The sequence below is a fragment of the Pipistrellus hanaki genome, assembly GCF_964339955.1.
Source record: "Pipistrellus hanaki genome assembly, chromosome: 5".
NCBI lineage: Eukaryota > Metazoa > Chordata > Mammalia > Chiroptera > Vespertilionidae > Pipistrellus > Pipistrellus hanaki.
Genome location: NC_140507.1, coordinates 73,141,217 through 73,154,740, shown reverse-complemented (window position 1 = coordinate 73,154,740; position 13,524 = coordinate 73,141,217). Strand labels below are relative to the sequence as shown.

Here is a 13,524-nt window from a genome sequence, read left to right as displayed (position 1 = left end):
CCAGCTCTTCACGAGTGCTCCCAAGCAAAGGAAGCAGCAGTTCCCAGGCCTGCGTTCACCCCTCCTGACGGGGCCCTGGTACTGGTGAAGCAGATGGGTTGGATGTTTACAAAACCAAATGGTTAGGAAACAGTGTCTTCCTCTTAAACCCTCAGCTTCCGCCGAGCCAAAGCAAACTCTTTAAAGCCAGGAGTACGCCTTACCAATCTTCTGATGGGATGCTATGCAAAAGGCATGGAGTGAAGCAGAATGAAAAAGTCAGGCTTTTCCAAACAGCAAAATATTTGCCCATTTACATAGACTTTTTTTTTTCTCCTTTACTATGAGGTTTTTTGGGTGGATGGAGTCGTAACATTTTCTTATATCCCCTGTACTTTTTAAATTCCCTTGAAACCCATTTTTTAAAATACAGACTATGACTCTAAATGCTTTGATATAAGAAAGATGGAAACTCACTCCATTAACACACTAATGTTTGCTGAGCATCTACTGTGTGCAAAGAACCGCCCTAGGTGCTAGAGAGACATGCAGCAATGCAGACAGACGTTATTCTGCGGGTCAAACACAGCTTGCCACCTACTTTTGTACAGCCTACAAACTAAAACTGTTTCTGAATTTTTTAATGGCTGTGGGGAGGGAGATTAAAAGAAGAAAAATAGTTCATGACACGTGAACAGTATATGAAATTCCCATTTCTGTGTCCATAAGTAAAATTTTATTGGAACACAGATACACCCACTCATACTTTTGTGCTACAAAGGCAGAGTGGAATAGTTGGAACAGACACCGTCTCGCCTGACCCTTTACAGGAAAAGCTCCCCCTCATGAATGAGAGACAGCAAATACATAAACAGATTAATATGCATTTCTGGTGATACTAGCACAAAGAAGAACAGGCAGGATGGGAGCAAGGGTGGTTGGGAGGGTGAATATAGGAAGTATGTTCAGTGATGGCCTCTCTGAGCCAACATAAAGATAAGAAGCTAGCTGAGTAGAGATTGAGGGGACCGCATTCTGGCAGAGGGAACAGGAAGTGCAAAGGCCCTGAGGCAGGGAAGCTGGTTAGACTGAAGGGGTACAGGCACAGGAGGGGAGGGGAGTAGGAAGGTGGGAGAGGAGAACACCACAGAGGACAAAGAGGGAGGCCAAGGAAAGGGAGTTGGAATTTTTTCCAAGAACAAGAAGTCACTAGAGGGTTCTAAGCAGAGGAAGGCCATTTTTAAAGGTTTTTAAGCACCTTGAGTGAGCAGGAGTGAAAAAAGAGAGTCAGGACACCTTATCTAACCAAGATGCTCCCAGCACAGGCCAATTCAAACCAGGAGTAAATTCAAAAACCAATTCATCTGACAACAAAATAAATTCATTGATCCACTAAGGCAGGGGTCCTCAAACTTTTTAAAGTGGGGGCCAGATCACGGTCCCTCAGAGAGCTGGAGGGCCGAACTATATGAACTACTAATTCCTACTGTAACACCTCGGCTGCGCTCACTGCCCAAAAAACCTGGCGGGCCGGATCAGACTCCTCTGCGGGCCGCATGTGGCCCGCGGGCCATAGTTTGAAGACCCCTGCACTAAGGCCTTAGTAATGAATACAAACTTTTTTAAATTAATTTTATTATGTAAAAGTATCTACAACTAGTATATTAACAGTCCAATGATTCCACAGACAAAACTGTTCAGGAAGAGGCAAAGATTAAAGAAGTGAGTTACCTTAAAGTCCAGAATAACTGTTAAGCAAATTGACAGGAAGGGGTATGGTGGCCAGGAGGGTGTGGAAACCTGGGTAGGAGATTTGTGGGTTCCCGGAAGCCAAGAACAGTTAGGAAATCCCTCACACTATGGACAGGATAGGGACAAGTGGCAAGGACTCAGGTGGCATGGAAGTGCCTGTGAGCTTCTCTCCTGGGAGATGGGGAGATGGAAGCAGTAGGCTGGGAAGGGTAGGGGGAAAGTCAGAGTGACAAGTGGGAAAAACCTGGACAGCCAGGCCTAGGACTATGGGCTAGACACACTTTGTAAATACAGGTCCCTCCCTATTAAAGACTGGAAGGGAGGAAGGGGGCAAAGGGAACTAGAATAAGAGCTACATCGGGGATATGGCCAAATATCAGGCCACTGTTAAGTGAGAGAGTCTTACCTGTGGGTGACTATACCCCCCATGGGACACTGGGCAATGTCTGAGAAATGCAGATGCCAACATTGGTAGTGGGGGGAGTGCTGTTGACATGAAGTGGGTTGGGGCCAGGGATGCCCCTCAGCACCCCACATTGCCCAGGAAAGCCCTCCCAGAGAACAATCCAGCCCGAGTATGGACAGGGCAAATTGGGAGACCTGGGCAGAATCAGACAGCACCGCAGTGATAATAAATCAGCTCAGGGTTCACAGCTCCCTGGCGCCAAGCAAAGGACTTCAGAGTCTTTCATCCTCTTTCATCCTCGCAATTACTGGAGCTGGGTTCTCATTATACCCATTTCACAAATGAGGACAGCGAGGCCCAGGGACGTGAAGTGACCTGCCCAGAGAAGGGATTTGAACGCAGGTCCTCAGACTCATTAGGGGAATGAAGAATAGGAAGACAAGGACACTGCCAAGAACAGCACGTCAGAATGGAGTCCGGGTTTAGGCCCTGCCCTCTCCGGTCTGGCATTCTCAGCTGGAAGCAGAGGTACCCAGTGGCAGGACAGCTAAGAGCTGTGGCCGCAGAAGGGCAGAGCCAGAACCCTAGTGCAGTGTGATGGTGGCCCAGCAGGTGTATGGAGCCTTCACAGTCCTGCCATCTGCCCACAGCTCATTTGCTCTCCACAGCCTAACCACACTTGGGAAGGCTTAGTGACCACCCCATTTTGTTCTCGGGCAAGTGACTAGTCTAAGGTCACACAGCTCTGAACCCCACACGGAAGCTCTGAATATAGATCTCGGGAAGCAAGCCCATTGGAAATGCTCATTTGCCCATGCCTCGGTCCACTTCTCCATTCCTCAGCACTCATCACCTCATCCTGCCTGCTCCGTGAGCCAGCCCTGAGGGCAGTGGGCTCCACAGCACTGTCATAGGTGGGAACATCCCGTTTCTCTTTCCCTCACTAAATCTGAGGCCCCTTTAAAAGCAGGGGCTCCCCAAAACCTGCCTCAGCACTCACACATCTCCAATGCCCATCACAGGTGTCGGATGGAACCAAGGAACAGATGGGCTCTCCAGGGCAGAGGCTCAGATGAGTCAGCCAGGGGGAAGGGGTGGAGCACGAGAAACCAGCAGGGGAGACGGAGAGATGCAGGATTATGTATTGGGGGACAGAGGAGGGTAGACACAGACACTACAGAGGGCCCCGGACTGCCCCAGGGAGCTCCTCAGAAAGGCAGTGGGACAGAGGGAGGGTCTTTTCTAAAAAACAGAAAAGTAGTACAAAGGCAGAGTGGGGTCCTGAACATTATTTAAGCTCTAACATTATTTAACAGCTCCTTAGCAGTCCACTCTTCAAAGAGGCAAGGATTAAAAAATGCAAGAAAGTCGACTGTTACTAAGTAAGATCTATATACATTTCAAGTCTCAATAACTACACACATGCACACGAGGCACCTGACACCGTAAACACTTGTACACTCCATGCAATACCTGGGAACATTTGTGTGATCACACCAAAATCTTCTCTTGCCCCCCACCCTCCACCAGGGGAGGGTGGTTTGACCATCACAGGGCCCCCTGCATGAGGAGCAGCAAAATCTGCCAAGCATCCAATCAGAAGCACAGAAAGAGGACCAGTGAGTTTCAAAAACCCTGGACTTAGATAATCACAAGTTGACTCCTCGGCTTTTACACTCTGTCCTTCGGTTTCCAAAAAAACAAACTGCAAAGACGAGAGAGGCGACCCACTGCTTTTGCAAGGGAGGCAAGAAAAGGCTGACCAGTGAGTTGACAAGCCCTCCCATGCCTCATAAGGAAGCTATTATTTGAGAATTAGGGGGAGTCATTAGTTCTTGCACCAAGGGGGCAAGAGAAGCCCATAGGAGTCATCTAATGAGCCGGTGTTGGGGGTTTTCTCCAACCTGGGGGCAGCCAGATAACTGGCGGTTGAAGCAGAGGGGTGGGACAGGCATCTCAGACCGTAAGACAGTGGGACCCAAAGGAGCTTGCTGAATAAATGCATTGACACAAACACATGGGAAGGACACATTTTTTACATATAACAGGATCTTGGACTCCACTGAACAGAACTCGGGAAACAGTTTCCCAGGTGCACCTGAATTATTAAAACAAAAGGATGGGGGAGGAGAACAGATGGGACACACTGAAGCATAGTCCATGCCTCCCCCACGCCGGGGAGGTGGGGGGTGGGAATGGGAGCAGGGGAAGCCCTGTAAAACCTTTCACTTTGCCCAGGTGTATGTGCACCCCAATTCCCCTGGTGCCATAGCATCCGTGGGGTGCAGACCTGGGCCCTTACACATCCCAGGTCAGGTGTCATTCAGAATGAATCCATCCCCAGCTCCCTTAAGGAGTGGCGAGGACAGCCCCAGGAGGTGGTTGCGGAAGCCACTCCACAATTTATTGCTACAGAGAAGGGGGACTTGGAGATATGATGGAGCTGAGAGAGGGAGGGACTGTGGGACGCGTCTGTAATCTGTGATGTGCATGGCAAGTGGATACGTTTTTTAAAATGAAAAATCCAGATTGCATGCTTATTTTAGGGGGGCTAACGGAGATGAAAGGCAAGTTTGGAAGCCGCGATGGCACTGCGGGTTGACTCTGGGAGAGGAGTGGGATGCAGTGATGGATATTTCAGGCAGAGTCCCTGGGAAGCGCCCCGTTAACCCCACCAGTGCCCAAAGGGCCGGAAATGCAGGGGGTTCCACCCAGGGCCTGGGCTCTCTTTATTATAATTATTATTTTTTTTAACTATCAGGATTGTTGTGAATAATAGAAGGGCCCAGCCGAACAGCGCCGGCCTGGACGGGCCACCCACGCTGTCATCTTTTGTGCGGGGCCGGCGGGGACGCCCGGGCCCAACCCCCGCGAGCCCCTAGCCCAGGCAGGGAGCCCCAGCCTCCCGTCCCCCGCCCCGCTATTGTCCAGCCGCACCGCCCCCGCCCGAGGCCCAGCGGGCGCTCCGGGCCGGGCGGTTAACGCCCCCAACCTCCTCACAGGCCGGGACAAAGCGCGGCGACCGCGGCCAGAGCAGGCCTCACCCGAGGCCTGGGCCTCGAGTCCCGGGCGCTCGCCCGCCCACAGCCCCCGGCGTGGTGCGGGTGCGGCGGTGGCAAGGCCCGCGCTCGGATGCGGCGGCCGCCTCCCGCGGGCTCACCTGAGGCGGCGCGCGCGGCCCGATCCGGAGCAGAGGCGCGCGCTCCCCCGCCCTCGGCGTCGCACCCCCAGGTCCCGCTCGGGCCGGGCCCCGCTCGGTCGCTGGCGGCCGAGCCCTCCGCGAGCGCTCCGGGCGGGGCTTATGAGGACGTGCGCCAGCCCCGCCCCGGATTCTATTGGCCCCCGAACCCACGCCCGCACTCCCATTGGCTGCTGCTGACAGCTCCGCCCCTCCCCTCCGCCGGGCCCATCAACACTGCACCAGCCGCCTCCGGCGAGCCTCGACTGGGCGGGCGAAGGCCTCGGGTTCGCCTCCCTATTGGCCGGCAGGCGGGGACACGCCGGAGCCTACCCACGTGCCTGCTGACCGGCTTCATTTTCATTGGAGGCGGCATATGCCAGCAAAGGCGGTCGCAACCAACTAGACGGCGTCTAGGCCTCGGATTGACAAGGACGCCTCGGGGATCGAGGGGAACAAGCGGGTATTGGCTTGCGGGGACAGCCTGAGGCGCGAGCTGGCTGAAGCGGATGCCAATCACGGCTCTGGCCCCGCCTTAGTTATCAGGCAGCAGCTGAGTACGTGAGACCCTGCACAACATCAGCACCGGGTCAGGGAGGCGTGGACACAGGGTTCGAGACCCGTAGCCGGATTTGGGGCGCAGAGTTCCCCAATTCAGAAAATCCACAGTTAGGAAGTATAGCCCCAACGCATTCCATTTTGCAAAGTTGGGGAACTGATAACTGTAGAAATAGAAGTCAAGCAGCAAACATCCCTCTCCCACCCACAAAACATAACCAAGTTCATTTCCATCGCAATCAACCTTTGCAAAGGAGGCAAGGCCTTCCGGATAAAGTTAAGTGCCTCCCCTTCCTCCCCCCTAAAACTTAGGAGAAGGGAGGAGTTTGGTGTTACCTGACCTAGGGGCAAAGCTCAACTGGGGTTCACGCCTCACCAAGGGTGGCCTCTTTGCTGGGCCTCACCTCTTCTCTGTGCCTATTTCCCCCCAGTGAAGTGGATATGATGGTCACACACACACACACACACACACACACACACACACACACCACTGTCTGGCCCTCTCCTTCGAATGTTGCCAGAATTAAGTGCGAGGAGGCACGGAAAAGGTTTGAAAATGTGGTTTTGCATGGTGAACAATTAAGGTTTGCTATTGACATCATTATTCATTGCATACCAGAAAGGGGTGTGAGCACAACCTTATTTCACAGGGAGCTGTATAAACCGGACCATCGGACATTTTCTTATAAGCACCTACACTATATTCCTGGAGATCATGTACCCAGAGAAAGTGATTATGCAATTGTTTTCCATGTTTTGTTCTAAATATCCATCCCTGTGGGATCAGAAACTTGTGGCAGAGTGTACTGTGGATTAACTGTATAGCAATGAAAAAAGATAGATCTACATGCACTCTCTTGGAATAATCCCCTGCAGATGTTGCAGAGCAGCTGCAGAGGGATCCAGGATTCTATGTCCAACATATGAAAACAAATGCACAGAAACTAATGTCCGACTTCTACCAGCACATACCTATGTCAACATGCAGAAAAAAGCTATCCCAAACTGAAAGAACTCAATCTTTGGAAAGAGAGGTCCATGTTGAGTTAAAAAGGTGTGTATGGGGGGGGGGGGGGGGGAGATGGTTAAGTTTTATTGGGGTGACATTACTCAACATATCTTCCCCTGACACCTATTAGGTCCCCTTTCTTCCCCCATCCCCTCCCTCTGGCAACCATCACATTGCTGTCTGAGGTGTTTTTAATCCTCCTGGGATCATATTCATATACATTCCTCATGTCATTAAAATTTAACTTAAAAATAGGAAAAAATAACTGCCCCCAAGGAACTCCCCAACCAGTGGGAAAGACAACAATGGAATTTGATAATGGTAACAGTGTCACAAGTGCAATAATGGAATTTTACACAAATACACACACACCAGCCTTTTTTCCTACTTCCAAGTTTATGACAGTGAATTTACAGGTGTTTGGATTTCAGACTCTGAAATTTCAGTTTCTTAACTGGGATACCTAAATAGGTTGTCAACTTTCTTCTTTTGCTTAGGGAGACATTTTATTAATGCCATCTATTATGTTGAAAATTTAACATTAACAACTGCAGAAACTAGACAGTGAGTATATTTGAAGATTCACTACAATTCTTTCAACTTTTCTGTCTGAAAGTTTTCATGATAAAACATTAGAGAAAACTATAATCACTATCATTTTTTAAATATTTTTTATTGATTTTGAGAGAGGAGAAACATCTATGTGAGCGAAACATCGATTGGCTGGCTCCCTTTAGCATGCCCCCTACCAGTATCAAGCCCACAACCTGGGCATGTGCCCTGATCAGGAATCGAACCAACAACTTTTTGGTGCACAGGATGCCTGAGACACACCAGACAGAGCTCATGTTATTTATTTATTTGTTTTTTTAGAATATTTTATTGATTTTTTTACAGAGAGGAAGGGAAAGGGATAGAGAGCTAGAAACATCGATGAGAGAGAAACATCGACCAGCTGCCTCCTGCACACCCCCACTGGTGATGTGCCCACAATGAAAGTACATGCCCTTGATCGGAATCGAACCTGGGACCTTTCAGTCCGCAGGCTGACGCTCTATCCACTGAGCCAAACCGGTTTTGGCAGGGCTCATTTTTTTTTAAGTGTCATTATGCACAGTAGGAAGGACACACTCCCAGAATTTCAAATGGACAAATTAGTTTGGGGAAAACACCTAATTGCCCTGGTTTTTTTTTGTGTGTGTTTTTTCACATCTCTGCAGACAGGTGCAAATCTCGATTGGGGATCCTTCCCCTAACGAAGGCCAAGAGGTGCACTGGTACTGGCCTTCAAAGAGCTTGAAGCCTGATATTTACCTACCTGGTCTTCACCTTCCCCAATGGACAAGGTGTGGAGCTGAGAAAGGTCTCCAACCTTACAGGTTCCACTCCTGCTTCCAGGTGTCTGACACATAAAAAATGGAGGTGGGTGGAAAGATACGTCCTCCTATGTTTAAAGAACAAAGATTTGGGGAGGAATTCTAGCATTCCAAACCTTCAAGCATATGTCACTAGACACGTGGCATGTTTCACATTTATGAGCACAGATACAAATATGCAAATACCAGACCATGGCACACATGCTTGTTTACTAAGGTGTTAAGACAAAGTGGATACTTGATAAATGAACTGAAATCAATAGAAAACAGGGACCCTAGCTGGTTTGGCTCAGTGTATAGAGCACCGTCTGCTGCCTAGAGTTCAGTTCCGGTCAAGGGCACATGCCCAGGTTTTGGGCTCCATTCCCAGTAGGGGGTGTGCAGGAGGCAGCTGATAAATGATTCATCATTGGTTTCTCTCTTTCCTTTTTTTTTTTTTTATACATGTTTTTTTATTTTATTTATATATATATATATATTTTTTATTGATTTTTTACAGAGAGGAAGAGAGAGGGATAGAGAGCTAGAAACATCGATGAGAGAGAAACATCAACCAGCTGCCTGGGGACGTGCCCACAACCAAGGTACATGCCCTTGACCGGAATCAAACCTGGGACCTATCCACTGAGCTAAACCGGTTTCGGCTCTCTTTCTCTCTTAAAGCAATAAAAATATATTACACACACACACAAATTTTTTTTTTAAATGAGCAGAATATATGGCACTGTTCCAATTTTGTTCTTTAAATTTACATATAAAACAAATATATAAATATATATATGCCTCACCTACAAAGCAGCCGCGTCAAAACTATATCAGAGGGTTGTTCTGAGGTTGAATATTACAATACTAACACACGTACTTGTACAAAGCCTGAAAACTGTAACCCACTGGGTGGCAGGATTATGTACTCTGACTTTTTCTTCATGTAGTCAGTTTCCAAGTTGTTCTAAAGCAGGGGTCTTCAAACTTTTTAAAGTGGGGGCCAGATCACGGTCCCTCAGAGAGCTGGAGGGCCAGACTATATGAACTACTAATTCCTACTGTAACACCTTGGCTGCGCTCACTGCCCAAAAAACCTGGCGGGCAGGATCAGACTCCCCTGGGGGCTGCATGTGGCCCGCGGGCCGTAGTTTGAAGACCCCTGTTCTAAAGGGATTGTGTATGAATTTTGTAATCTGGGGTGAAGGAAGAAAAGGAAATTTTACATTAAAAAGTCAACCGGATTGAAATATGTGGCCCACCCGCACAATGGAATATTAGCCACAAAAAGAAATGAAGCACTGACCCTCGCTATATAGATGAACCTTGGAAACAGGAGACCACACAAGCATTTCATGATTCCATTCATCTGAAGTGTTCAAAACAGACAAATCCAGAGAGTGGATTTGTGGTTGTGGGACTGGAGGATTGTGTGAAGTTGCTTTTGGGGTGATGGGAACCTTCTGGAACTAAAAAATGGTGATGGTCACACAAGATCGTGAACATGCTAAAAAACCAATGAACTGTACACTTTATATAGGTGAACTTTATGGCAGCATAAACTATATTTCAATAAAGCCATTTTTTGAATTTTTATAAATCTACCAGGAAAGCAATATATCCAATATTGTGATTATTTCTGCAGTGGTTCCACAAATACACTTTTTGTTATATTTGTTAACTTTGAAAATGAGAAATCACACCAAAATTCCAGTCTTGACAATGAACCCACTACAGTGTGTTCTGTCCCATATCAGGCCCTCTCTAACCTGTCTCTATGGATTCCTGTATTGGAGACTTCATGTGAAATCATATACAGCCACCGTGACTGGCTTCTTGCACTTAGTATGTTTTCAAGGATACTCATGACACATTTTTAAGGACCAAAGAGGCAGTACTTTCTTATTAAATCTGCCCATGTCATTACCTCGCTGTCAATAAGAGGCGCCAGGTAATAGGTCAATATAAATAAAAGCCTCTTCAGAATTCAGCACTAGTACCTTCCCTCATCCTTGTCCTGAATTCTGTTGGAATTAGCATTTCAGGTCATCAGTCCCCACACACCCGGTATACCCAAATTTCCCGAGGCCTGCAGACTCCCAGACACCACTGCAGCCTAGGTTCTTCAAATGTAAATGGAGACAGAAGCACATTTGTGAGAATAAGTAACCACCCCCATTCCAAGCTGTAGTTTGCTGACCCCATAAAGGTCAAAGCTAAACCCCTCCTGGGCAGGAGTTAGAACCACTGCCCATCACTTTGATTTTCTGGGTCTCCGTTTTCTCATCTGCCAAGTGAGGACGATTCTACCCTGCCTAGTCTGTCTCCTGGGGGTTTTGTGAAAATAAAATAATAGGAACAGAAGTGCCCGGTGAGCAATTTGCAAACAGAAGACAACCAAATGCATCAGTAAAAAACATTTATTCTGAAAATCTAAAATCTGGACAAAGAATATTGAACTTTTTAGAAAATGCCTACACAGGATTTTGTCATTTCTTCCTAATACATTAATAACCTAATAAAGAGAGAGAGAAAATTTTCAAACAATATTGTTCCAGTTTGTCTGTAGTTATGTGATTTAAAATATCCCTGTTCTGTTGAGGTATGAGCTGCAAATTTTGGTAAAGTTTGTAGAAAAATTAACAAATAATTCCAAAAAAATAAAAAAATAAAACCCTAAGTTATAGATTTATTGGTACATATACAGTAACTACAAAAAATTTCATTTAGAAAAAGTATTTATTTTAAAGACAAATTCCCTCTTATAATTCTCAATTGGTGAGTTGAAAATTCAATGTAAAGGAAGAACAAAACTCAACCTATCCCCAAACACTCACCCAGATTTGGAAAGAACTGGTTGGCCTATCTGAGAATCTGGTTGGCATTTTCAATAATTCAGTGCTAAAAAAAAAAAGAGCCCCGTGTTTAGAAAGAAAGAACCAAAGGCACTTGAACATGGCTTAGTGCATCTACTTCTCCGGCGTTCCAGATTGGACAGCGTTTGGCTGCACACCCAGCTCCACATACAGGAGAGTCGAGCGGAGGTAGCTTCTGTGTGGCCTCAACTCTGCTCAAGGGACACAGGTCTCTGCTTGTGGGTCTTAACCACGGAAGCCGGTGGTGGCAGATGGCTTTGAGGCCAGAGTTTAAACTGGGCTGAATGGGATCTTTTCCTTTTTCCCTTTCAACAGGTCCTGAGGGATGATTCCTGGGCCATGCCACACCCAGGGCCACCACCAAGTACCACCCTGCTGAGTTCTGGCGAAGAAATGCTGTCAGGAGGTGTGCCCACTTTCAGCTTTGGGGCCAAGCCCACACGCCTGGAAAAGATTGTTCTAGGCAGTCAATGCCTTCCTGCAGGAGTCTCTAAGAACTTGATGTTGGCAACATAGCGACCTTCAGGCCAAGTAATTTCTAATTTCATCTTCAGAAAAAACATTTGTGTTTTTGCTCGTACACTGCAGGCTTTATACTTTTTTAAAAAAATAAGATAAAACACTGAACAGTCTAACTTTCCTTCTTTCTTTCTTTGAGCCACAATACAAATTCCTATAAATTTATAGATTTAAAAAACAAAACCAGGAAGACAAGGTTTTTTAGGAAGCAGAGGAAAAACTACATAAGTTAAGCCCACTAAAAACAAGAGGGGCCGAGGACGCCTCTGGTGCGTTTTTTAAAAACGCCCGGCGAGAAGTGCTTGTGGATCACCGTCCACGGCCATAACCGGGGAAGAGCTGAGTGAGGATTTCCTGCAGCGAATGGTTCACTTTCATGGAGTAGTTTCGGCCCAGTTCCTTGCGGCAGGCAGGGCAGGTGAACACCTGGGCTTTGAAGGATCTATCCAGGCAATTCTATGAGAGAGAGCAGGAAGGTGAGTCGTTCCGTCCACGTCAGCGGAGCCACTCTGCCCCCCCCCCGACAGAGTTGAGAGCAATTACTGACTTCTCATGGGGTCCAGAGGCCCCCTCCTAGTCCTCAGTCTCACTTTCTACCACTCACTGCCCATTGCCAGCCTGACCTCCCAAGGACACCTCAAAGACTCTTAAATTTATCCTGGCCGCCAGGCCTTGGCACGTACAGATTACACAACCTAGCAGGTCTGTCCTCTGGCTCTCCCCTCACTCATGCCTTGGCTCCAGTCACCTGCTCAGAGGACCCTTCCCTGGCAGCCCTTGAGCATCATCGTAAGCAGCCCCACCACAGCCAGTCCTATCATCTCCCCAATCTGCCTTAAAACAGCACCTTTTCTGCCCTCTGGCATTGTGTTATTTACTAACGTTTGTCTCTAACAGGCCAGATGCTCCCTGTGATATGGAGCTGTATCTTATTGACTTTCCCAGCACCAAGCAAAGGTCAAAACACATAGGTGATAAATATGCATCAATGCGAATAAAAGAAGAAAGGAAGGAATTCTGGCACTGAATCAAACTTCTGGGCTCAAACTAAGCCAGGTGGAGACAGGTGGAGACAACTTCCCAATCAGAGAAACAGGGAAGACACCGCCCACCTGGACAGAGACAATGCACACAAGTATGCAGACACCTGCATAGGTGTGCACACCTAAAGGATGACATCAGGCAACTGGGTAAATGTGAACATGATGGAAAGCCTGCTGACGCCATGGCATGTTCCACCATGAATGCATGCTGAGGCTTTTGTTTGGCATTCTTTCAATTTCTAAATTCCTTTTTCAATAAAAAGTTTGTAGCCTTGATTCTGGGGACAAAAGGTAACTGTTTCTGCTCAAAACAACTAAGATTTGGGACGATGTTCAAAAACCAGGTTCTGGATCACTGCATGATTCATAGCACCCAAAAGGTGGAAACAACTCAAGTGTCCATCAACAGATGAATGATACCAAGAGTGTGATCCATCCAGACAAAGGACTAGTATTTGGCCTTAAAAAGGAATTCTGACACTCATTACAGTGCAGATAAATCTTGAGGACAAGTGAGAGAAGCCAGACACAAAAGGACACACATTGCAGGAGGTTCAGTCATAGGAGTCCCTAAAAGAGTCAGATCCACAGGGAGAGAAAATAGATGGTGGTCAGTAGATGAGTGGATAAAAAAGCGGTGGTACCTTTACACCATGGCATACTATGCAGCGGTAAAAAAGAATCTTTTTCCCTTTGAGACAGATGGAGGGACCTGGAGAGTATCATGCTAAGTGAAATAAGCCCGTCAGAGAAAGATAAGCATCATATGATCGCACTCATATGTGGAATCTAAAAAAATAAATAAACTGAGAATGGAGTGGATCCTGAGCCATGGAACAGAGCGTG

At 47.4% G+C, this 13,524-nt stretch overlaps 2 protein-coding genes across 5 annotated transcripts in view; both read right to left on the bottom strand.

The window, feature by feature from the left end:
* KDM4B (lysine demethylase 4B) overlaps window positions 1-5,422 on the bottom strand; it is a 139,596-nt gene extending 134,174 nt beyond the window's left edge. For both annotated transcript variants that reach the window (XM_084883665.1, XM_084883666.1), the window contains exon 1: window positions 5,298-5,422. The gene's annotated coding sequence lies outside the window, so the exon portion shown is untranslated. The remainder of the gene's footprint in view (window positions 1-5,297) is intronic.
* Window positions 5,423-10,642: 5,220 nt separating this feature from the next.
* UHRF1 (ubiquitin like with PHD and ring finger domains 1) overlaps window positions 10,643-13,524 on the bottom strand; it is a 38,469-nt gene continuing 35,587 nt past the window's right edge. For all 3 annotated transcript variants that reach the window (XM_084883678.1, XM_084883680.1, XM_084883679.1), the window contains one exon: window positions 10,643-12,091. In XM_084883678.1, the coding sequence (XP_084739804.1) occupies window positions 11,945-12,091 (147 nt within the window). In that variant the 3' untranslated portion in view covers window positions 10,643-11,944. The remainder of the gene's footprint in view (window positions 12,092-13,524) is intronic.